This window comes from Cyanistes caeruleus, chromosome 8 (genome assembly GCF_971803275.1).
Source record: "Cyanistes caeruleus chromosome 8, bCyaCae1.hap1.1, whole genome shotgun sequence".
In the NCBI taxonomy this organism is placed as follows: Eukaryota; Metazoa; Chordata; class Aves; order Passeriformes; family Paridae; genus Cyanistes; species Cyanistes caeruleus.
This window is the reverse complement of record NC_141708.1, coordinates 287,522-314,089: the sequence shown is the minus strand read 5'-3', so window position 1 is coordinate 314,089 and position 26,568 is coordinate 287,522. Positions and strand designations below refer to the sequence as shown.

Here is a 26,568-nt window from a genome sequence, read left to right as displayed (position 1 = left end):
TGGATCCCCCAGCTGCTGCTGTGAAGTTGCTGTTCCTGCAAGTGGTTTTCTCTCTGATCAGCTGTGCCCCTTGTTGGTCCCGAGCCTTGAAGCTGTCAGTGGAGACCATGTCCTGAGCATTGCTGTACTGCACAGCACTTTGCTCTAAACCATCACAAACCACAGCAGAGGGAGCTCAGAGCTGCACTACCAGGCTGGTGAATAGAGGCAGTACCCAGAACATGGCCCCCTGTTTCCTCTGTCCACACCGTTTTACCCCACAGCTGGTTTTTTGTGGTGCCAGTCTTCATTGGGTGTGTACTCATGCTGATCTATCTTAGCCTTCATCAAGGAGAATATAGCAAACTTTGGGTACCCGCCTTGCATAGTATTTTACAAAGATTTCCTTCATTCATTACATCCAAAAATATTTATTTTAATGTGTGAATATGGGCTCCTGGAAATGGGTGAACTCCACGATGGCCTGGGTCTTGTTGAAGAAGCATCAGCCCGCTGGTGTGGGAGCAGCCCAGGTACCTGGCAGGGCTGGGAGAGGGACAGCTCAGCAGTCCCACCTCATGGCTCTCACAGCTGTTTGAACATAACTAGCTAGAACGGATTATTTGAACTTACAGGCTGCAGGATTCATATTCCATTTCAAAAGTGAGTAAACCAGACGGAGTATGTCAATGAGAAATGAATGAGATATGGCAGGATAAAAAGGAGGTGAGTCAAAGAGGCTGGACAAACAAAACAACAGGGGAAAAATACACTAAAGAAATGGTTCACATGCTGCATCACCTGGTCAGCAAAGTTTTAGTCTCAGCATAACACCATGCAGCATGTTTCAGTTATCAACATTATTTTGGAATAATTAATCCCAACTTGTTCAGGTCTGTAAACCATATGCAGTGACCTGAAAATTATTTTCTTGTCACATTTTTTTCCTTAATAAGTAAAGTTTACTTGGAATGGTTTTTTTCTCTTAGATAGAAAACAGTGAAAGAACATGGGCATCTCGTCCACTTTGCTGCACATGCTGATGACCATTGTATGAGCTGGTGGGCGTTCATCCATTCTGGGGGGGCACACGTCCATCCCTGAGGGCACACGTCTGTCCTGGAGGGTGTGTGTCCATCTGGGAGGGCACCCATCCATCCCACCATTGTGCTCAGGCTTAGCCAAGCCTGAGCTGCTAGCAGCCCACATGGGCATCATGCAAGTCACTTACCCGTCCCACATCTCAAATGCCATCTTTGTTAAGGGGCTAAGGATTTTTTTGCTGTTCTGCATAATAGGAAGAAGAAAAATGTTTTTTATTTCTTTATTATTTGTAAGTTTCTGATAAAAATGTTCAGTGCCTTCCTCAGGACACCTGGATTTTAGGTACATAATTTGATTTCAGAATTGCCCAACAGTACATGTTTTAAAAGTCAGCTCCCAGTTATACCTGCTGCTGAGAGTCTGCTATGTGGGAGCCAAAGGGTCACACTCTCTGAAGGTTAAGCCTTGAACTTGAGCTGTGTCACACCACTGATCTCGTAAAAAACTCCCCATTATTTTAAAGGGTGAACTCCTGAATTGACTCTGTTTGGCAGTGCTGGTTGGAAGTGTTTCTGGGCTGGCTGTTGGTTCTGAGGTCAGGTGGAGCAGTGGGGCAGGATGTGTGTGCCCTGCAAGGCTTGAGGAGAACGGAGCTGGCAGGCTTCAGCTTCACTGGCTGCAGAGCCCAGTGCTGCAAGCAAGTCAAGAAGCACCAAATCATTTTCTTAGGTGTTGGCTTAAATTTTTGCTACTTGGTTTTACTGCTGCCATGTTTCATTTCTTGCGGCTGTAAGGAACCATGAAGTGTGGAGGCAGCAGAAACACAAACACCATCAGTGTGAACACAGGCAAATGATACCACTCACAACAAAGGCAACTGCGAGGCACACGGGAGCAGATGGGGTTCACAGGCTGGTTTGTTTTTAAAATGAAAAGAAATACAGGTTCTTAGTCTAAAAGTTAGATTAAAGCAAGCTTAGCTATAAGGAGAGAAGCTGCATCTTACTCCATGCCTCCTGAATTCAAGAGAGCAGGGGATTTTATGTTTCTGTACAGAAAGATATTTACATCACAGATTCTACGTGCTTCATCCAAGTCTTTGCTGAACAGAAACAACACACCCAGTCCTCTGCCTAGTCAGCTGGAGTGGAAGAGTTTAAGTTCTCTGAAGGTTTCCAACAAGGAATTTCTCAAGCTGGCATTAGCGCATGGGCAGAGCAGAGAAGGTGATGGAAGATAAGTAAACAAACATCTCAGTAGATTTGAAGAGGATCACACCTTATGGGACAAGACATATATATTGCATTTTTGCAGAGAATTTCCTTAGGAGCAGTTGGACTATCCCAGTTTCTGTAATTGTGAAAAAGCAAATATTTCTCTTTGAATATTCGCTCAGGACTGTTCTGACATTAAGTAGTAATACAAAATTATTTAGAAGGATGGACAGGAGGAGGGAAGGGATTTTTCTGACAGATTGCTTCCAAGTTCTAGATCTTATAGTGCTGTGGATTTATCTGGATCTGATCAAAGTCCTGAATGCATATTATTGATATCTGATGTAAACAAGTGAATTTAAACGGAGGTCTTAAAAAGTGAGCAGGCAAGGTCGTTACCTTTGTCCACAGAGATCCTGCACAATTCCATGTCCCAATTCCCACAGGTGCCAGACAGCTCCAGGTAAATTGTTTGTGAATCACTGTGTAGATGCTTTGCTGAACTCAGGCTTGAAATCATAGTCAGGAAAATGAAACAAGAGAATACAAAAAGATGTGCAACCTGACCAGAGAGACAAAATAAGAAGGTAATCAGTATGCAGGGGAATATGGAACAGAACTTCTAGCCTGATCTGTAATCTTGGGGAATCTGAGAGGCAGAGGCCTTTTGGAGATAATTCAGATTCTTTTCTGAAGAAGAGAAGTAGAAATAGAGCCATCATTGCCACCAGCTGTTGGCACAGAGCAAAGCTGCTGAGGCCAGAGGCCACAGTCAGGGACCCCAGGGCTCTCTCCAGACCTGGAGAAGGATAGACTGTGGCCCTGGCATGTGGCACTGAGCCAGCCACGCTGGCACTGGTCCAGTTGTTCCAGCTGTGACCCGGCCACTCCAGTGCCCGTCCCTGCACTGGGGGGACTGGGGTCTGCAGCAGCGTGCTGTGGTGAGCCTGGCCCACTGCCTCCTGAGCAAACACACACAGGAGCCTCAGCCAGTGCTGCCAGGGTGACTCTGTAAGAGCTGGCTGGTGCTGGGCAGTGCCAGAGCAGGACAGTGACCCTGAGCGCGGGCGGGCGCGCTGTGCCGCCGGACAGCAGCCGCGCTGAGCCGGACCCTCAGCTCACTCAGCACAGTGCCTGAAAAGCAAACAGGAGCGGTTTGGCATTGCCTGGTGGCACACCGTGATAACCTTGTCATGAATTATCTGTTTCTGGACAAGAAAATGCATCTTACAATTAACCTAGTGGTGCTGTGAAATTGAGACCAAAGGAAGATGTGTTGTTTCCAGCAGGGATCATCTGTTTTAGGGAGGCAGGAGATGTCTGGCACAATGGGAGCATGAGGGTAGTGTTTTGGTGCTAAGATTCTTTGGTCAGAGACATCAAACATAAAAGGATTTTAAAATGTCCCAGAATATCCCTGTGCCACAGTTCAGTAAGGGGCTGCGTGGAGGGGACTGGAGGTCTCCCACAGGTCCTGGGCAGCTCCTGGACCAGGCTCTCACAGGGGTGGGATTGGTGCTGCTTTAAGCTGCCCCTGAGGTTGAACCAGTCCTGACACGGTGGAGGCAGCAGGGTGATGCCAGTGGTGGTGATGTGCCCTCAGAGGAAGCACCAGCAGGGCAGGGCTCTCACTCTGCTGCTCCTCCACCACTGCCTCCCCTGGATACCAGCTCGCTCCTCTGGGAACATCCAAAGAGAAAGTCATTTTATTGGTGTTTAAGTGGATTCTCATTAATACTTGTTTGTGTTTGTTCTTTATTCAGCTAACACTTCTGTCACTGCTGAGTTCAATTACTGCTGCTGGGAAGTGTAGTGGCTGTTCTGGGATATTATTGCTATTTACACACAGTTAGAGTTAACACAAGGTAATATATGGTCTAAAGTCTGTATTTTTTCAACAGAAGTGTATGTCCTCTCAGGTAGGGTTTGGTTGTTGTACCCTGAAGATTGAGCCCTGGGATGCCCTTGGTTTTTGTAGCAGCTGTGAAGCCAACTGTAGCTGAATGCACAACTCTCATTGACTCAGAAAGTTACATGTAACTTTGTTTTTCTCACTTGCACATTTTGTTTTCCTGATGTCATGTGACTTGGGGAATTTACTGTTGTTGTATTCCCAATATCCAGGAAATGGTGTCATCTCCTCAGAGGTAAAAGAGGAGCCCAAACAAGACAGCTGTTCCTGTTATTCCCAAAGTAACAATTTTTTTACCTTGCTGATTATTTCTAATACAGTTTGCGTTCAGATAATAATAATAATTTTAAAAAATTATTATCCTGATTTAATAAGTGTCAGATTTATTTTGGGTCTAGAGCAGCATTTCAGAAGTATGTCACTTTCATAATTAGATGATATATGTATGTATTTCTTTTCTGTCCTTCCAGAATACACAGAGTATGTAACTGGAAAAAAATTAAATATCTTAACTTTAGTTAATTTGGTTGCTCATGTGCTCAAGACCTTATTTCACTTGGCTCCTGTAGGAGTCTTCAGCCTCTGCACTTCTTTCCTAACACTCACAGCCATGAGCACATCTGTGTCACAATCTGTGCAGCTTGCTGCAAATTCCAGTGTCAGCTATTGCTGAACTCTTTTAATTGTAAAGGAGCAATGTATATATGCTATTTTCTCTCCAGTTTTTTAAGAATTCAGAGTAATAATAAGTCCTAAGAAGAGTATCCAAATAATAGAGAATAATAATTCACATCTTTAGCAGCAGTGGACAGATGCAAAAGGACAGGATGAGTCTGTAGGTGCTTGAATACCATGTTTTGGGGGGGGGGGTGTCCCAAAAATTATTGAGGGACCTACAGTCATGTAATAGCTCTCACATCAGGAGGTAGAGTCATAAAGGATGTTCAGAAAGCAGGAGTGTGGAATCAATGAAAAATCAGCTGCCGTTTTCAGCCAAGCAGGAAGCAGCAGTGCAGTCCACAGCTGCTCACAGTGTTCCCATGTAAACACAATATAAAGTGAATATTATAGACTGTCGTGTGTTTTATGCATATAGCAATTGTTTTAATGTCTGTATCCCTATTTACTGTAAGTATGCAGAAAAGCAGTCTTAAACACTTTGATTTGTGGTGTATGAGTTTAGAAGTTCCAGATTTGTCTCTTGTAAACATAAAAAACATTTCCTCCTAGCTTTGTGTAACAGAACGTTGTTAATACATTCCAAGACTGTTGTCAGGAAAGTTGTTACTATGTTTTAGAATTCAGTACACATAAATTATGGCAAAGGGTTATTTCAAAAGTGCTACAAAGCATCTACCTGTGTAGAGTATGGGAAAACAGGAATGAGATGTGACTGTGTTTGCTAGGGAAAGGCTGGCTACTGGGCTCTCTCTAAGCTGTTAAAACAGCTCTCCCACAAGCTTTTTAAATAAATCTTATTTCCAAATTAAAAAAAAAGGTATTTTTTTAAAAAAAGAAATTCTGTAGAGTTCTGATATCTGGTTTCCCCTCTTCTGCCCTTGTAAAATATACCTTTGGGGGAATACCCAGCAAGGAACAGTGAGTTTTCGCAGTATTTTGATTTTCTTTGCTAGCAACAAAAAATCCCTTCATAAGCAGACTTGCCTAAAAAGGCACATGGTCCCGAAAGTTTTCTGCTTGGGTGACTACGACTGTGCAGAAATTGAAAGGAGGAGGAAAAAAAGGAGTGCCTCCAGCTTGTATAAGAAATGAACCTTTGCCCAATCACTTTTGTCTGTGAATAAGGTAACTTTTTGTGTGTGTGAAATTTGAAAGCAATAAGGTATGTGGGTCCTTTCTCTGTATTGGTTCTCAAGAGTCGATCGCAGGGTTTTTCTTTTGGAGCCTGCCTGACGTTGTGAGATAAAGCAGCTCAGGGAAAAAAATGTTCTCAAGCAGATGCCTTTAAGAGACAGAAATCATGAATTTGTTGAATTGCAACCACTCTGGGGGTGGCTACAATGACTTTTTGACAGTGACAGTAACTCTGCCGTGTCTTTTCGAGCCCTTCTTTGGCCCATTCACTCTGGAAAGCTGCTTAAGCGCACTTAAGCGCATTAGCATTTGGATGCTCGGGGACCGTATTGACCCTCATTTGGAAAGTTTAAATGAGTGAAAGATGGAGCGATTTGTTAGGGCTTTAGAAACCAGCCTTAGAGAGCTGCGGGTTTTCCGCTCTGGTTTGTTCGGGTGCTTGTTCTAATCTGGTGTGCTGTTTGAAGGGACCAGACTGATTTGTGACACATGAGCCCAAAGCCTCTTTTTTTGGGCTTGACCCGATTATCTGATCTGTGCTCTGAATTTCAATCACCCGTGGAGGGAGCGAGGTTGGGAATGGCTCTCTGCAGGGTTACCTCGCTAGCTCTGTAGGGACACAGATGGCAAAGCAGCCTCTGCATGTCTGAGCAGACAAAGGGATCACCCGGCTGCCTTGGGTGCGAGGGAACAGGTAGGAGGTCTGTGCTGAGAGATGCTGCAGCTCCCACGAGGCTCCAGCGTGTCACTCCTGCCAGCCAGGGAACCAACAAGTTCCCACTCTTCTCCCAAGGCTTCAGAAAACCTTCCAGTCCTGCAGAGCAGATGAAGCTGTGGCAGAGCAGCCTGTGCGTGTGCCTGTGGGGCCAGTGCTCCTTGTGCCAGTGAAACCTGTGATGGCACAGACACCTGCGCTGTGCCGGTGCCCCTCGTGTGCCGAGCGCTTTAGGGTAAACCCTCAGCTGCATGGACGTGGTGCTGCTTTGGGGAGGAAGGGAACAGTCAGGAAAAGTTTGTCAGAAATGGATGTCACTTGTTCAGTGAGACTGGGAATCAACACCTGTTTCATTCACAAACTTGTAAGAAAAATAACAGTTTTATGGGTTTTTACCAAATCCCGTTCAAGTTACTTGTTAAAAATGAAAGTGCACAACTCACTGTTTTTTATTTGTACTGTGCCAATAGGCAAGGGCCTTTATCAAGGATCAAATTTTATCAAATGGGAGAAAAATGTCCATTGACACATTGTTCCCATTCTGGCACTGGGATCCTCAGCTGAGATCTAAAGTATTTGGAAGCAGATGTATTTTTGATTTTTGTTTAAATACATGTTTGGCATGTATTTCTGCCTTCAGGAGAAGGCAAGAATGTAGAAAGGAGAAATGAGCTGTAGTTCTTGGTGTTGTGTTTGGTAGACACTGCACCTCAGATAATGAATCCAAATATAAGTATTTCCATCTGTGAGAGATAGAAGCACATTGTAGGATGTGAAAGTCTGTACCACAGAACATATTTATTTTACAAATTAATATTTTGCAAAATTAAAAGCTTTTGTCTGGGTATTATGAAAAGGAATGGGGTGAACAGCAGGGAAGTCACCTCTTTGCCTCTCCTTGACTCAGTTATTTTCTTTAACAAAAAGCACTTTTCTTAAGAACTTCTAGCAAAGTGAAGTTTTATTCAGAAGGACGGTCTTTGCCAGAATCCACATCCAGGGCTGTGCACAGATCCTCAGCAGCAGCTATGGATGCTGAGTTGCCTTGCAGGTGTGGGGACATATCTGTGTCTTTGAACAATGCCCATTTTGAGCAATTTCCTCAATTCTGCTTTCTGACTTTCTCCTCGTGGTTCCCAGCAGCCAGGCAGATGGGCACAGGTAGCTCTGCCTTGCCCTGGCAGGGAAGCTGCAGAGCCCTTAGTGAAATGTGCCCAGACACAGTTAAGATGGGAGATCCCTGCATTTCAAAGCACTTGACATACTTGAAGCATCATAAACTTTGCTGAAAGTTCTAGATTTCCACCTGTTGCCATGCTCTGGATCCAGCCCTGTGAGAGGTCCATTTCAGGTTATTCCCCACTACCTGTGGAACTGGGTCCCAACCAGGCCAGTGGCCAATGGATCAAGGCCCAACACTTGCATGGAAATTCATGCCTCTGTGCCTGGTAAAATGTTGGTTCATAATATGTTTTGGGCACCCAATTCTCACAATATCTAGAGATGTGATGTCTCTTATTTAAAAGAGGGGATTTGCTATGCACAGTAAACTGTGAAAATTGCTGTCAGATTGTGCAAACATTTCTCAGACTTGCAAAGTGTACTTTTACAGGGCAGATGTTTTTGCAAACAAGAGTTAACTCACAGAACTGTAGTGTCAATGTAGTTACCATCTCTTAAGAACCAGCACAGAACCTGGTCATTGTCTGTAAGCAGTGGTTTGGAGGATGTTTGCAAGTAATGTGTGATACAGCATACAGTGATACCTGTGAAAGAACCTGTCTGCATGGTACAAGCTGAATGACTATTTGCCTTTCCTGATTGATATTTTCTTAATATTGCCTGTTTCTCTCCAAGTGATAATTCAGTCTATTGTTTAAAGTCCATCATGAGTGGAAGTGACTTAGATTAGCAATGCTTTGTATTTTGACATACAGCATATTATATTTAATGGGGGGCACTGAAGGTACATCTGTTGATAATGTTCGGTTAAATCTGGTCTTCTGTTGCATATAAGCTTGTTTCTCTTCCTCCCCTCATGTTTTTCTTAGACACTATGTGCAAAGGCCACAATGCAGACCATCCGGGCAGCTGACACAAATGAAGTAGTCAAGCTAATATTTCGTGAATCTGATAATGACCGAAAGGTAAACAACTTAATGCCCTTGGCACCCCTCTGTAAATAGAAACAGTGTTGAATGTTCACTTTCTTTTCTACAAAGCATGAATATAGTTGTTCCAAACTGATAATGTAAAGGGAGGGGAGGATATAGATTGTCACACCTAATGCTCAGTTAATTGGATCTGTTTAAGTGATTGCCAGCCAAGCAAATGGGCATGCTGACAAGGGGCTTTGGACGTGTGGAAATGTGTGGTTTTAAAAGGCTGCCTGTCTCTGAAAGGGTCACTGCCAGCAGCTGGGTGTTGAGTTGCTGAGTCCAGGAGCTTTACTGACCTTTCTCCCTACTTTTTTATTTAGGTTATGCTGCAATTAGAAAAGAAGCTCTTTGACTATTTTAATCAAGACGTATTTAGAGACAACAATGGCACTGCGGTAAGTTCATTGCTAAACCCTTTCAAAAGAGTAAGTTGGGCACTCACATACAAATTGCATTTCTCTAACCAGCCCTTTATCCTTATCAGCCCTCCTTCCTGCAGAATGAGAAGAGATAATTTAGCCAGCACAATAACTGCTCCAGATTTCATCATCATCATCATAACAATCAAAATAACTTAGCCAGTTATTTTGTGTACAGATTCTTAACTTTGGCATGTTTACCTTCTTTTTTATAGAAAAATACTGAAAAGTAAATGTACAAAACAATTCCCTTTCCTTGTCTGTCCTCTAGTCTGCATTCCTTCAAGCATCCTGTTTTTCTTCCTAGCCCCTCATTGTGCATCACACAGTAACTTAGGAAAAGCCCTTAAATGCAGAGCCCTTCTGAAAACACCTGGGTCTTCTACGTGTACAAAAAGATACTAGAAACACAAGAGTAAGGAGAATAGCAATCCCAAGCTCTGCAGCAGACTGTCACTGTTTGGACAAGCATAGAGGGCTTCCCAAGAGGATTAAGCAGACAGGGGACACTAACACTTTAATTTGTAGTAAGGACTCTGATTTTTCTGTGGAGTAGGGCATCGTATTTTCTTTAATGTGATTTTATTTCAAATGGTAGCCACTTCATTTTGGAAAAGCTGTGTATCACTGCTTGCAGCTTTCTCTATTTCATCCAAGGGTTCCTAGGAGTTCTGTATCCAAGGGAATTCATAGAGGGCCCTTGTCCCCACCTCCCAGTTTAGCAGCACCCTGTACCAGTCACACAGTGTGCCTGCTCACAGGGCTCATTGCTGCTTTGTGCACAGGATCCATGGCTCTCCACCTCTCTCCTCTCTTGTTCTCTCACTGCTCTCAGAGCCAGGCTGGTGGAGGGCTGTCTGCAGGGCTCTAGGACGTGGAGGGAAGCTGAAGCCCTGGTAGCCTCTCTGATTTTAAGTTGGCTTCACCTGGGAGATTGATTCCATATGACAATCTTAGATTTCACTCACTTGTTGAGGTCAGAAGAGTTTGATGAGTAAGACCCATAAGGAGTGAAGATCTGATTGTCCTTGCTGTCCTTGCTGCTGTCCCACAGCGTGGCTCATGTGGCCGTGAGAGGTGGGCAGTTACTGCCACGTCAGTTTGGGGTTGTTTGGTTCCAGTTTACAAGGTGGTTGCATCCTTGGGAATTACCTAACGTTTCTTTCACTGATGTTTTGCAGTTTTGGGGACATTTAATTCAAAGCAATAAGTCTCCTCCCAATTCCTTTTTCCGTATTAATCGCATTCCTGTCCCAGATTTTTCTGCTGTGTGTATTATTGTAATAATTTTTCCATTTTTTTTTAAAACAACTCAAGTTTTTGTCATTTGTGTTTTCCCCCAGTGAGTTCCTGAAGCTGTGTAAAGCTGTTCTTCATGCCTGTCCTAGTGGTATTTTGGGTGGGTGCTGCTTGATTTGCATATAGGGCTGTGGGGTGTGAAGGTACAGGCAGAATCCCACTTAAACACATTCCATTTCAAAATCAGTAGTCATTTCTTTCATGCATCAAGAAGTGGGAAATCTTCCAGATCAAACATGGAAGAAAGAGATAAACGATATAATGAGCCATTGGAGATAATCTAATCTTCATGGTCTAGTTAAACACGCAGCACCATGATCACTAAAAACAAACTACCTATCTAAAACGATAAATGTCTCTGTGCCGAATTCAACCCAAAAAATCCATCGCATCCTTCATCAACCGCCGGTCTTGTACCAGCCTGACAGAAATTTAATTCAAGCTGGCTCCTGAAAATAATTATTGTATTTTAAGAGTAGTAATCATTGGTCGGGACATGATTGAATATGTCCATGCCTATTGACTTTTTCTATGATTTATAGCTTTGTGTAGTCGATATTCCCATCGAAATTGTATAATTAATTATAAGTGGGGCTGTCAGGTCTGCAGGATGGAGTGCCCTGATGAGTATTTGGGAAGATTAAATTTTCCTTAGCTGTACCAATGCAAGGCTTGGGAATTTTCACAGCACTCGGGCTGCTGGATAAAGATGTTTTCTGTGTGTTTAGCAACTGCTTTAGCTCAAAATCCATTGATTTTTCAGAGGGTATTTTTTTATCAGTGCCGTGTCTCTTCAGTAACATTGGAATTTGTACGGATGTGACAAGACCTGACAAATATTTATTATCAACAGGCTACTTTATCATTGTCCATACACAGTTATTCCTTCTTCTTTTACATTGTAATCAACAAAAATAATCTTAATGTATATTTATAAAAATTATTATTTTTTTATGAAAAATCTCCTATAGATACAAATCACCTGTTTAACAGAAATTCAGTTTGAAATGCATACTGTAATCTGTCAGGTCTAATTTTTCCAAACTAATATGTATCTTATTCAGACTTACATGTAGTTTATTCCAAAGTTAGCTTAGCAATTGCCTATACTGATTACCTCAGAGTGCAATGACCATTCTGTATTATCGTATTTGAGAAAGGAACACCCAGACTTACCCAGTTCTGTGGTGGTAAGAAAAAGAAAAAGCCTATTTGAAAACAATTGTTGCAGTAATGCAAAACTGTTTTATTGTTTAATTCCTATGTTCTGAATTGCACGGCAGAGCTGTGTTCCATCAGACAGAGCAGGGCACGAGTCCATAACCACACAGAGCTGTCCTGAGTGGGTCTGTGGGGAGGGTGATACAGAGGAGCACTGAGACAGGTGGGCAGGAGGAGGTGCAGCCTGCAGAGCTCCACCTTGGCATCAGACAGCTCCCAGTATAAGTTGTTTCTTCTCAATTAGCAGAAGCTCAGTGTTTCTGACCTGGAGGGTAGAACACAGCCAGGCTGTTCCAGTCGGTTCCGTGGTGTTATCCTGCTCCAGGGGCTTGCCCATGAGCAGTAGAAAAGCACAAATGTGGCTTCTCACACCTTCCCAGAGGCAGCAGCCCTTGGCTGGGAGCCACCACCATGCCCCCATTGCCCCTCTGTGGTGCTGCTCCTCTTCTGCCCAGCAGGAGCAGAGTGCCCTGGACCCCAGAATGGATTTGCTGATGGGGTCTGTGGTGCTGCCCACGCTGCTGAGCTCACCCTGCCTCACCAGCACGTCACTCACACAAAACACGCTCGTAGCTTCGGCTTTCCAGCCCTTAAGTGATAAAAATCAGCATGCCAGTGCTTCTAGGAGAGGGGCAGGAGGTTCTTGAATAAACCTACACTTTTACCAGGTATTTGCAGATTCTTTAATTGTTTGCAATAGATCAAGCTATAAGTGGGCTTTTTTTCAAAAGGAGTTCCCTCTTAATTTCAAAACAATCAAAAGAAAATCAAGCCAAGGGTAATTATGTAATGAAAAAAATATAATCAGGTTATTGACTTGTACCAAAGAACCACAAGCTGTATCGTATTTCTTCAGTAGTCAATTAAATAAATATATAGTAATAATGTAAAAACCTGTAATGACTACAGAGGAGTGATTTAATCATCAGGAATCATTTTATAATCTTTAACTACAATTAGAACTGAGGAATGGTACCTACATTCCTGTCTTTCCTATGATCTGTATTAAAGAATCAATCCAGGTAAAAGCTAATGCACTGTCCTTAGGATTTTGACCACAGCTGTGCAGTAAAAGTGATGAGTGAATTAATTGTCTTAAGAGTTGAACCTGATGATATTCCTGCTAAAATCATGATCTCTTTTTTCTATTGATCTTTGTGGAAGCTGGTGACAAGTGAACTTCAAGCAAGTGAAGCTGTGCTTGCCCTGGTGGTCCTGCATCCTGCTGCCCCCCCAGGCCCATCTCCCACGGAAACACTGAGCCCTTGTCCATCCCTGGGCTGGGCTGCTCGGGGGCAGGAGGATTAGCCCAAGGGCACTGCTGCACCCAGCTCCAGGATCCCCAGAGGGTTCAGAGGGCACTGGTGGTGTACCAGCATTCATTCCAAACCAGATCCAAAATCTTATGCTGAAAAGCCCAGTGATTCCCAGCCTGGATGTTCATGGAATGGAAGTGGTTCTATTTCTTTAATTGTGCAGCAGCTCTCTTGGTGCAGAGGACAAACTCTCCTATGGAGAGTACGTTCTGACTCAGTTTCCCTTCACAGAATAAATTCCCTTTATTTTATGTGTGTTCAGCCTCAACTGATATGGTATGGGAAGAAAATTATAATGTGCTGTAAGAACAGATTGAGTTAAAGGTCTTGTTTTCCTTCTGAGAAGTAGTGATTATTTAGAGTTATGATCATGCTAGTTAACTTTGAGGTGTTACTGCAAACAGTTCAGGCAAACACACTTGTACATTTTAAGCAATTTATTGTGGGGGGTGTGGGTGTATCTCCAGGAAATCCTGAAATCCTGAAATGATACACAAATTGAGCAGAAGATATAGTCTGCAAGGGACCTCTATTAAGATTTTTGTGAGAATATGTATACTTATGAAGATTAAGGATCTGGTGTCACTGAAAATGTATTAATCAACAGCCAAGATACAGCACAATGCACTCTTCCCAATGGCCTTGGCTCTGACCCTTTTAAAGATAATGGGAATACTGTCCACTAGGAACTAGATTAGGACGATCAAGTGCATTTCATCAGGGTATGACTTGAACCATGATCCCAGAGGTGAAAAGGCAGAGGTTTATCCACTGAGCCAACCAGCCCCTGTCCAGATAAAATCTTGAATATGATGTATAAGGGCAAATTAGGGTAGAGAAAGGAAATTGATTGCTTAGGACCATTGCTACCTCAGACTGGTCATAAGGAAATCCTGCCTACCCTGAAACTGCTTTTTTTATTCAAGACAGTCATCTGAGATGCCTGATTTTCATAAAGTGTTAATAGGAAAATGGCTTCATGCTCTGTTTCTTTATTCAGAAGCAGCATTCCTGTGTTTAGAATTGCATTTGCTTAAATTGATGATTAGTTGATATGCCACCGGATAAACTGCGAAATGAGAAATTACAGAGACAGGAAATAGTGCCAATAAATTGTTCTCACTAGGAAAACATAAATGTAAGACCAGATTTCACAAACAAGTCAATCCAGATGTGTTGGGTTAGCTGTTTATTGCAAGCTTCAAATAGATGAATTATTCAGGTGTAAAATTTGTCCACAGCACAAAGTTACAAATATTATTTCATTACCTTTCCCCCATCCTATTCTATAGAGCTGCTGTATGGCCTAAAGATAATTCAGGTGTACTGTGATATATTTATATTTTCAGGCATTGGTTTTTGATTAATTCTAGCCCAAAGAGTAGGTCCAGCATCTGTATTTGCACTCTGTAATCCAGCCTGTAGTGCGATCTGCTAATGTGTTTTGGCTCTTTTTAACCCGTGTGACATGGAAGAGAATATCCAGGGAGGCAATGTTTGCACCTGCATTCCAGTCCACAGGTTTATGGATCTCACCAACATCCCTTGCAGTTAATATTTGTGCACACAAGCGCCATACCAAAGCTTCCACATCTTGCCTGAAATCTGTGGCAAGACAAATAAAAATGGAAAGGTGCTTAGTTGTTTTTTCACCGTCTCTCTGCAGTAGCTCAATCCTCTGGCGTTCTCCAGGTGCCCCTGGTAACTTCCCAGATGAATGCCTGCACACAGGATTGCACAGAGAAAAGCAAATACTACATTTAACTTGAAAAGTTATACTTGAGGACGGTTTCATACAAAAGGCACAGCTAGAGGTGAGAGTGGGGTACCCAGTTGCAAGAATGGAGAGGTGAGTTCTGGTCCCTGGTCTGAGGTCTGTACTTTTGTGACACAGGTGGGGGAAGCCCAGGCTCCAGCAGCCCTCGCTGCCAGCTGTGGCAGCTGCAGAGCACAGCTGGGCAGGAGCTGTGCCCTGCCTGGCTGCCCCAGCACCCGCTGGCACCACGCAGCCCCACACAAGGAGGGCACCCGTTTGAGTCCCTGCTGGAAGAGCAGCACCTCAGTGTTCGGTGTCTGAAATTCCCAGTGACCTTGAGAGGTGCCTGACTCTCTGTGAGGATGGCAGGGTGAATGACTGGAGCTCCCCACGCACCCAGCATATGATATATGAGATATGAGATATGAGATATGAAATATGAGATATAATATATGATATATGAGATATGATATATGAGATATAATATATGATATATTATATATATCATATACCTCTGTGCTCCTGCCTGTTCCCCAAGATATTCATGCCAGCCAAACCTGGGGGAATCTTCAACCCACAGTGGGAGTTTTGCCCAAGTAAGAAACATTTCATAGTTGTTCCTCAAGAAAATTCCATTTTTAAGTACTCTACAAGTAATACTAAAACTGTACTCTCCGTATTTCATGCTTTTGCCAAATTGCAGCTCACAAGTAACTGTGTAACAGGATAGTGCATGGTGATTTGGACTCCCAAGTGGACAAACCAATGTTTCATAGTAACAGATATATAAAGTTTAATGAAATAATTCATTGAGTGTGTCATATTTGCAAGCAGGGTATTCCTAATTAAAATCTTCTGGTTTTAAAGACAGCATACACTCAAGTCATTCTTGACAGTTTGAAGGAGCTTTGTCACAATCTGTTGTGCACGGTGTATGAATTAGTACAATAATATTTAGTGTCTGTCCCAGCGAAGTTGTGAAAATGGCAATTTGCCTGAATGCGTTTTTCCAGAGTCAATTTTCTTTTAATTCGAGGTAAGCACTGGAATCCCAGGAGAGTGAGCAAGAAAATGCATTTTTCCCATCAGAAAATGGCAGGCAGGTGTTGAGCTGTGATCTGCTGGTAGTCACCTGTGGGCCACGCTGCCCCCATGCCAGGCTGGTGTACCAGAGAGCAGATCCTGCCACTGGAGGAGCTGGGCTGCAGCACAGGGCATGGGGCTGTGCTCTGGGGCTCCTCTCGGGTGCTCCAGGCTCTGCTGGGCAGCTGAGGGATGGGATGTTCACAGTTCACTGCTGCAGGGCAGCCTTTGGACAGGGAGCCCTTGGGGTATGGAAGAAGCTTCTGTGGTCAGCAGAAAGTTCAGTGCTGCTGCACGAGTGGGAGCCCGGGCTTGATCTGTGTCCCTGCTTTTGGCTTCTTAACTAGTTTATCCTTTACATATACTCAGTCTTCACACTGAGAAGTTATCTCCTAAGTACAACAGGTTTTGATTTCTGATGTTTTTTTCAAGTAACAAAAGTCTCACAGGATAAGATCTGGATTCTCTGCTGCATGTTGCAGAACAGAGGAGAGGCTGAGCCCTTGAAACTGTTAGCAGCATGTTTGACTGTAATTTGTAATAATGTAAAAAAAACAGTTTATACATAGCAGTGGGGTCAGCCCTCAGTGCTGCTAGCTGTGCATTGCTGTGCCTCTCCCCCCTAATGCTGAGAACAATGTCTTTGGTGCCATTGCTCTTCTGTGTGCCATAGATCCACATTTATGTGGGTGTTCGTGATTTGACAGCACAGCCATTCAGGATATATAGGATATATGTGCAGAAGTACAATATTATACAAATACAGCATAAGTGGTACATTTATATTCAATGATTTGGGGTTTTTTTTCTGTGAAATGTGATGTTAAACACTGGTAATGAAAGAAAGAAGATTAAGATTCAAAGTATATAGTAAGAGATCATTTTACATATTTTTTGTTAGAGAAAGAGGTAGGTTTAAAATCAGGTAGAGTTGTGTACACCATTTTCATGGATAAGTGGGAAGGATCAGCATTTCCACTGGCCTTTTCCTGAAGTCAGTAGACTGCTGAATCAGTTTCTAAGTAATCTGCTGTGACTGGAAAGACAGATAAAATTACTGTCTTTCCAAAGTATCTTGAAAAGAAAGTGTTCTCCACAAGACTGACAAAGGAGGTTATGGTGACTAGGGTCCACATGTTTTAATTCTCTGAGGTCACTTCTTTATGCTCATCTCCTCTTTTTGGTCTGAAACTTCATTTCCCTTTCACAGCTGTGAATTCTCTTGTGGGCCCTGCAGATGGATTTGATAAATGCTGCTAATATCACCTCCTGATGTACCAGTGCTCTGACTTTGGTCTGTAGGTCTTGATGAGTAATTGCCGTTGTTCTACTCCAGTGACTGAATTAAGTTGCCCTGTTTGAAGGGGTTCATACGTGTATGATTTTAGCCAAGGTGGCCCATTGCAGTGTACCCAAGAGATGCTGACCTTGTACCAGTGCCTCATTGCTTTAAATTGAAGCAAGCAGAACCTTGGTTTCTGCAACTGCCTAAACTCTTAAAACCCTTTGATTACTGTCAAGCTGCATAATGTAGAAATCTGGAATTTTGTATATTGCTTTCTCCTCCACCCTGGCACATAAATGTACGTTGCAGTGCTGCCAAGAGAAAGGGAGCAAAAACTGAGACTCCCTTCAGCAGTTTTTACAGGATACACAGCACCCTAGAAAACCAGCAGTTCTGATAATTCCCTTTGGAGGTGATGGGCACTGCAGCTGACACAGCCATCAGTTCTGAATGCTTTTAATTCTCCTCTAATTAAATAGGAAATACCCTTCACTGCAAATGCAGTCATTCCTGCACATACTGCCTGGTTGCATTCCCTGCAGTGTGGGGTCACAGTGGTTCACAGGTAGTAGCTAACTATTGATACAATGGATGGATGGATGGATGGATGGATGGATGGATGGATGGATGGATGGATGGATGGATGGATGATGGATGGATGGATGGACGGACGGACGGATGGATGGATTTTCATTCAGGTGTTGGGCTGGTCACTGGACGTTGTAGAGCAAACATCTTGATGTAATATCATCAACATGGTGTTGGATCAGATAAAACATAGACCCTGCATCATCTTCACTCTTATTTAGGTATAAATACATTGGTGAAACCCAGTTTGGAGAAGAAAAACAGTCTTCTGAAAACTGCCTATGACATAATTCTGGAATGATCTGCCAGTCACAGCATTTCAAAATCTCTGTGTAATTGCTCAAATTACCACAGCGTGTCATGTAACACCTTAAAGGTTTGGTTCTTAAGGATGATCTTATTATGAGTAAATTAAATAGAACAATATATTGATTTTTAGCGTTTGAGCTTTTTTATAATTCTTAAGGCATTTAGAGTGACAGACATACTCATGTTTCCTGTTCAGCAATGACATTATTCATGGTGCTGATTGGTGTACAGTATGGAAATGAGTGAGCAGTTTGTGGTGAAATTGCCATGAAAGGAGTGTGCTGTAGGTGGGCTATTTTAAAGACCATGTTAGATGCTTTAAAAGTAAAGACATCACCCTGTGAAGTTCTGACTGCTCAAGTATCATTTTGTTAATTTTCATTCATTTTCTGTCATGCTGAGTTGCTCCAGGCACCCACGTACCTGTCTTAAGTAGATAAAATTGACTGATGCCCGTGTCAGGCCCTGTGCCTTCTCTTACTAGTTGCTTTCATGGCAAATGACATTTGTAGTTGTTTGTAACAAGACCTGGTGAACACCTTGCATTTGCATCAAAAATCTTGCATTTTGAAAGTACAGGCTTAAATGATAATACAGGTGCTTTTCACACCAAAAAATAATAGTTAAAACATGCTCTGCTACTGAAAAGAATAGCTGCAATTTTCCCAAAATGCACAGTTCAGGCTTTCATCATCTCTTCCGTTCCTCTCTGCCTGCAGTGCTGCTGGGTAAAGCCAGAGAGGTTCTGGGGGGTTCCCACTGCTCAGCCCTGGGCACACAGATAACCTGTCCTTGCCCTCCCAAGAGCGAGCAGGTGTCTGTGCACACCTAGTGGATGTCTTTGGACAGAAGGTTACGGGTACTGTAACACACTCAATAACTAGGAAAAAATAATTCGTAAAATAATTATTTACTAACTAACAGGAATTAAAAGCTTTTGCAAATAATCCAATAAAAATATTCGGCCGTTTTACATGGCAGGATGAATTCTCCACCATGAGCATTTCTAAATCCTTGTAGGCACCTAGTTGGGCTTTGGATTCAGGTTGAAGCTGTCCCTTTACCTGAGGAAACTCGGGAAACTGAGAGCACAGTACACAATGCTGCCTTGTTTCTGTTATCTGTCACCAGTGTCAGCAGCTCATCTGCATAGCACAGACACTGCCTACACAACTGCAGCAAACAAACACAGCAGAAACTTCTGTGGATAATAATGCACCTCCAAATGCTTAGTCCTCTAAACCCCAACCCTCACTGAGTTTGCAAATATCATTATAGCAAGAACAATTTGAATGTATAAAATTTTGAAAATGTGAATTGGTGTGAGAGGACAATGCATCTATTGAACTTCGCCAACCCCTGGGATGCCCATGAGTAATTTATACCATTGTGTTCTGTGGAGCATTGTTCTTTCATTCAGTCCTCTCAGTTTAACACTTCAGAAACAGCCTTTCTCAGCCTCCCCTTCCCTAGGCTGAGCTGTTTACTTGGAACAGTAGGAAACATGTATAGACGTACATTTCGATTAATAGCTTTAACTGGGGATGGCAGCTTGTTTTCCTATCCCAGATTCACTTAGGGTGGTTGATACCTTTAAGGTGGAGGCATTTGGAGCAGGAAAGGGATGGTAACATTTGTTTTCATTGCCAGTGTGTATGTATTGTGGCTACCAATCTGTTCTGCTTTCTGAAATACAGAATCACAGTCTGGAAGCATTCATGGTGATGGAAAAATCCATTTATTAAAGTATGTTGAGATCGCTTCAGTTAGACCAGTGACTGCTGGACCAGCCCAACACTTTTAGGATTGAGTATATTATTAGATACATACTGTAAATTTCTACACAGATATTTCAAACTACTTATCCAAACACTGAATTCTCAGGCTTTGAATCAGTTCATAAAACAAGCACAGATTTTCACAGTTATTGGTATCGCAGAACCTTTTCCAGCATACTGTCACAGAATTTGGTGTGGAATGAGCTAAAGCAGGGAAAGCTGCCCATCACCTGGCATCTCCATGTGAAGGTCCCTACATATGGCAGCATGGCAGGAGAGGCTGGGGAGAGCTGGGTGAGCCGTGGAGAGGGAGCTAATCAGCAGTGCAGGTGGTTCAGGTAGCTGCTTTTCACACAGATAATTAATGTGTACAAGTAGCTGCTAATTGCACATTTCAGGAATGATTTATGAGGTGACAGAGGGGAAAGGGGGACACGATCTAATTTCTTTGGGAACCTCTGCCATTCATACAATGGTATCAGCACAGCTGTGAGATGGGACATGATTAATGGACAGTGGGCAAACACCGCCCTGGTGCGGGACAGTGCCGGGATGCTGGACAGAGCCAGGGCCAGCACCATGGGGGTGATGAGCTTTTGTCTTTACCTTGCAGCTCCCTGGGACACAGGGCTGCACCCCAGCAGCGTTCTGGAGCAAGACCATTTGTGTCCATCAGAACAGTTACGGGTTTAATGGGACAAATATGATTCAGTTGTTGTGAGTGGGTTTGTGTTTATGAACAAAGACTGTGGATATTCTCACTGTAAAGGTCCAGGGGAAAACAAATGTGACTGGGACCAGTATTTATACATTAAATCTAGACTTATGAACATCTCTGTTAAAGACCTGCTTCTGGTGTTTTCTGCTCCTGCCCGGGAACACCCTTTACCTGCTGGCACATATCCCTGTGCCTGCTGTCTGCCTTGCACCATCCACAATAGATGTCCAGGAACTCCAGGCTGTGCTTGGGAAGAGTGATGTGCCCATCCTTGTGATTGTTGTACCTGCTTATCTGCACTAAAGACAATGCAGAGTAATGTGATGCATTTCAGTGACATTCTCGTGGGCTGGTTAGCATATCAGTTTGCTGTTCTTTCTTAATGTTAGTCTGGTTTATCTCTGAAAAGATTGATAATGAAGTTTCAAGAAATGTAGCTTTCTTGTGGTATAAGTGCACTTACAGGTCAGTGCTGTGAAGAGCCAGTGTTACGACTTTCACTGAGGACAATGAATGTTTTCAACACTTTTCTCAAAGCACTGTTCATGTACCAAAATAGTCCAGATGGGTTTGCACTGTATTATAAAAAGAATTCTATGAAGGCTGTACCTCAAGCTCTGTGTGATCATAGTCTCTTTCCTTTTATTTAATGTAGTGTCTTTAAATTGCTGAAGTTCCACATTAAAAAGTGAATGCATTTATTTCTATCTTTTATAGCTTTTAGAATTTGACAGAGAGCTGTCAGTCTTTAAAGACAGATTGTATGAACTGGACATCTCATTTCCTCCCAGGTAAGAATCATATATAATCCATTTATTTAACTAGCTACAACATAATTGTTGCTTGCAATGTTGGTAGAATGTGAACATTCCCATATTTATTGCAGAAATTATAATGATCTCTCTTCCTTTCATGGTTGTTTATTCTCCCCACATCCCCTCCATCACTAATAAACCACATGCCAGTAGTGCTCCGTAGCTCATCATTCGGGCTCCGCTGATGCTGTCTTTTATAGCTGCTCTTAAAACAGACCCAGCAGGATTGTGTGCTCAGAGATGTGGAAGGACTTTTAAGCACTGGGCCCAGACCACCTGTTAAATGACATTATTGCAACCATAAAGACAGTCTTTGGCTCAAGCTGTTTGATGACTGCAAGCAGTCAGCAGGAGTGCAGTCAGCTGGGGGTGTGGAGCCTACTGCCATCACTCAGGGAAATCCAAGAGGGGTATCAGGAAAGAGGGCAGGAACTTAGATTCTGCTTTTTCCGTTTCAGTAAACATCACATAAATGCTTAAGACTGATAGAATAAGTTGGCTGGCTTAATACACATGCATGATTTTAGTCAGCAGTATCCCTGAGGTGTTTTAGCCATGAATGGACAAGTATTGTTATCATGCAAAACCAAGCTTTTTGCAAATGGCAGTCCTATTCAGGAGAAATCTGTGGAAGATTTGGTGCCATTTTATACAATTACATTTTACAAGTGCATTTACACACTTTCCAAGAGTGAGGAAGTCAAATCTCAGTTGCTTTCAAGGGAAAGAAATACTCCATTCACAAAGAAAATAATACTCAAAAAATAGTAGAAAAAAGGCAGATAAAACTATGCTTTTTATATACTTTTTTTATTAATAGATATAATATGTTTAAATACTATTTTATGCTTCATGAACAGATAGAGAAGTATGATATTTTGTCATACACTAGGAAAAAATTTGGGAAGCTTGCCTTTTGTGATCATAATCTCATTACTTCTCACCAGCCAGCTGCGATGCTGATTTGTATTGATCCCCCGGGACACTGGAAGTATGCACAGAGTTACCACCACTCTAAATTCTCCTTATTGATTATGGTAACAGTAGACCAGCAGGGTGTCTACATCCCATGTATCTGGTCAGGGTAGATGAAGGTGAGGGGAAGTGATAACAATTTTTATACCATACATGCTCTTCTACTTCATTTCTCCGTTAGTGCTTTTAGCCAGAGCAAGGCTTGCCAAAAATACATTGTTCCATGAATAGTTTTCAGCTTCTTCAGATCACTCTGTAAGAACTTTTCAGTGTCATGCTCCTCTCGAGCAGAGATCAGAAATTAGGTGGGAGTAGCCTCTGTGTGTTTTAGTTCTACTCACTCTGTTTCCTTCTTGACAACTAGATAAAAGTAACAGTGAGAAATGGTAAAAAAAAAAAAAAATGTACTGAAAGATGGCATGTATATATAAAGAGCAAACTGGCATTACATTAGGATGCTTTTTTCACCTATCCCTCCTTGTTATCTGTGTCATGAGGCAAGGACATCCTATTGCCCATCCTGTGGCACTTACATGGCCACAGGCTCAGTATTGTATTTTTTAAGAGAAATACATTACTATTTTTAATCATACATGTTTTTCATAGATAGGAATATTTGCTTGCATAATACTTCTATGAGATTTATGGTTACAAATAGAATTTGTATTTGTAAATGGAATGGTATTAAGGCAGCACAGTGAATTAATGTTCCTACATATGCAAAGGAGTTTCCACAGGGTCTTGACAGACTCTGTCTCATTGCACATTAGCTTAAGGACTTTTAGTTAACTTTGGATGTGGGAAGGATTGGAGAGCCACTTCTGAGCTCTTCTATAGCCACATCTGAAAATAGCTTCTGTGCAGGCATACTTAGGGAACTCAAAACTAATCTGTTGTTCTTCCCCAGTGCAATACTGTCATTTAAGACCAAATACCTTCTTGGTCTGCAGTGTATCCTTCCTCCTGCCATGGGTAACCATCGTGCTGTGGTGCAGAGGGAGAATCACCCCTTAGAACCATCTAGAACAAAGCCTTGACTGAGCTCAAGGGCTTCTCCTCCCCAAACCATTCCTTCATTCTGTGATTTTATAGCACTGACAGCATCTGCAGGCCTGTCAGTTATCTCCTCTCTGTTCAGCAGCCCTAAAGCATTTTCTGAACTCCTCTTCAACTCTGAGTTCCTTTTGATTCGTTAGTGTATGTTCCTGAGCCATGCCAGCTCACCACCCTGTATGCCCGTGCCCAGGGGAGCATGCCAGGGATGCAGTCAATGAATTTCCAGAGAAACGAGGCTTATCCCACCTGCTCTGCACCCAGATCTGCTGCTGCTCTGTCCACAGGGCCTCCCACCCACCTTCTGTCCAGGGTCCTTGGAGACCAGGGCAGTGGCAGGATGGGCCAGGCATCCCTCTGGCCCTCCAGAGCCCACCCGTCCCTCACAAACCCTTCCTCTGTCCTGCTCAGATGTGCCAAAGGTCAGGGCAGCCTGGGAAGGAAGCCACAGTTCAAAAAGAAACCACAGGCTATATGTGGCAGGTCTGCTGTGTTAGGCAACCTGTAAAAAATCTTTCCAACAAAGAAATTATTAACAGACATTGTTCACTCACTTCTGTATTCCTGTATTTTGAGGTCTTCTATTTATATAGTGAATATTCATGTTTTCATCCTGTTACCCTCTGTGATCTAGTGTAGCCCATAGCAACCCAAGCCACTGGAGACTAAATGCAATTTAGAATTTTAAACTCTGTAAGCTCTGTCACTTCACAGCCTGACCAGTCTGGCTGTGAGCAAACAGCCCAGTGTGAGGCTGCAAAGGGCTTCATGGCAGTCAGCAATCACTGCAAAAGGCAGGAGGTGTGAAAAAAAGAAGTAAAGGCATCATGGTCTGTCAATATACAGGTGGGCAATTGTTACCTTTATCACTGCTCTCCATTAATTATTATAATTATTCCTGCAGCTGTTGTACAGCAAAGATAGGAGCTGACTTTAGCAAGAGTTCACACCCACATACAAGGTTTGCTCTCAGATAAGCCTGCATGCACAGCAATCTCGTGTATTAATCATTCTCTTAAAGTGACCTATTCTTGTTTGTTGTTGAATTAGGCTGTCATGTAATTTACTGGTTGGACATATGTTTGTGTCTTAGATACCCTCTGTGTGATATTTGTCTCAAGCAGACCCTCTGCACTGTCAGTGTCTTGGCTTTTGATGCCTCCGAGCAGGAGACAGGTTGAACCTCATTTACTCTCAGCAGTGTGTTCCTCCTTTGGAATTCTCTCTAGCACTGGTTCACTGTTCTGCAAAAATCTTATTTAGTCCATAAAATATTTTTCCCTAGCTTGTATTTTGTCCCATGACCCTTCTCTGTTCTAGAAGGTTGCATGACACATGTATTTTTCTGCTCTGATTTGCACTGAGCCAGCCTGCCCTGCTTGAAGCAAAGCTCAGAGCGCTCCCTTGTTCTCTCCCTTCTGCAGAGACCGTTCAGAGCAGAACCTCTGGGTGCCACTGCAGAGCCCCAAGCTCACCCTGGGGTGTGAAATGAAAGGACAAGATGATGGTTTAGGTGTCAACAGGCTGCCCTTCTTTTCCAGTGTCCTCACTGGCTCTCTGCGTGTTCTCAGACCATGCAGACTGCCTGCTGACGGGGCAGGGCAGCACTCCTGAAGCAGGTGGGAATCTCATTTCCTAGAACACCTCCTCAGTAATGCTGCTGTAATGGGTCCTGTTGTCTCACAGAAGGGGGGGAGTTAGGCACTCAGATTAAAAAGCCCTAGGTTATTTTTATGCTTGCATTATCAGTTATTTTCATAACATGAATATGTTTTTTTGGTCAATTAAGAAGTGTTTTCCACTGAACAGAAATACTTCAGACTCCCTCATGCAGTGTAAAACACCTTCCAGGTACTAGTGAGGTATCTGAAATCACCCATGGATCTCTCAGTCCCCAAGGAACAAATTCCCACCTGACATGACGCAGTTGTCTGGGTGCTTCCCAACATCTAAGGCTGAAGAGCAGAAACTTCCCAGCTGGGAGCAGAGAGACAGCTGTCATTTCCTCCAAAATAAATAGAATTTAATAATTACAATGTTTTTTTCAGACAGATCTTGCCTCCATGTTTCTATTCACATTAAACTAGTGCAATTCTCAATTTTCAAATTGAACTTGGGTGTTTCTTTATTTTGTGAGGAACTGGAGAGCATTACACAAGGTTTGGTTTAAAGAATTGTAGCAAAGGGGAAAAGAAAGGAAAACCAATGAACTAAAAAAGTTTCAAAGAATTACTCTACACCATATGTAAGTTAAGGACTACAGACCATGCTGCAAGCAGAAAATAAAGCATATTCTAAAGAGCTTATGTTCTTTGCTGCCAGCCATGCTGTCCCATCTGAATGTACTGCTGAAAACCCCAGTAGTTTGGAGCTTGAACCCTGACCTATTTATTGCCTCAGGTTCCTTATTTTTTTCCAGTATGAGACTTTGTAAATTTTAGCCACAAAGTAATGTATTTTTGAGAAGTACAGGTAGGCATATTCCCAGAAAAGACATCGAACTCAATAACAGCCATTTATAGTAACATCAGGCTGTTCTTGTGCAACAAGTCAGCACTGGATCCTTCCCAACAAGCCCAACATTATTCATAATTCCATTTATCCACTTGTAATAGTAGCAGTATTGCATACGTTCTGTGGGGTACAGCGTTATTGTTATTAAAGTAATCGAGTGCATCACTCAGTGTTCACTTGCTGAGGCACTAATAATCTATTTTAGTATTGCCAAATAATCCCTTTTTGCCAGCTGAGCCTCCCCACAGCTCTGGGGTCAAAGAGCAGAGCAGTGTGCCTGTAGCATCAGCTGTGTGTCAGCCCCTGCTCCCAGGCAGGTCCTGGCAGCGCAGCGAGCAGCAGCACGTCCTGCTCATCACCAGGGTTTGGCCCCAGGGTGGTTTTCAGCAGTGAGGGGAGATGTTCACTATGGAGAGCATCCTGGGTCAATGTTCTTCACAGAAGGTGAAGGGGTGCATCATGCTCTCTGAAAAAAAAAACAAACCAGGCTCTGGGGTTTGTGGTTATTTTAAATGAAACAGGTCCTGTGACAGTGGTGATACAGGAATGCTCGCTCTGAAGCACGTTGCAGACCAGTATTTTCCAAAGAAGAGTGTTAAGC

At 42.9% G+C, this 26,568-nt stretch overlaps 1 protein-coding gene across 4 annotated transcripts in view; it reads left to right on the top strand.

The window, feature by feature from the left end:
• The window catches only part of INPP5A (inositol polyphosphate-5-phosphatase A), a 178,913-nt gene that overhangs the window by 138,778 nt on the left and 13,567 nt on the right, over positions 1–26,568 (top strand). For all 4 annotated transcript variants that reach the window (XM_086899511.1, XM_086899508.1, XM_086899509.1 and 1 more), the window contains exons 10-12: positions 8,731–8,826; positions 9,159–9,233; positions 21,328–21,401. In XM_086899511.1, the coding sequence (XP_086755637.1) occupies positions 8,731–8,826; positions 9,159–9,233; positions 21,328–21,401 (245 nt within the window). The remainder of the gene's footprint in view (positions 1–8,730; positions 8,827–9,158; positions 9,234–21,327; positions 21,402–26,568) is intronic.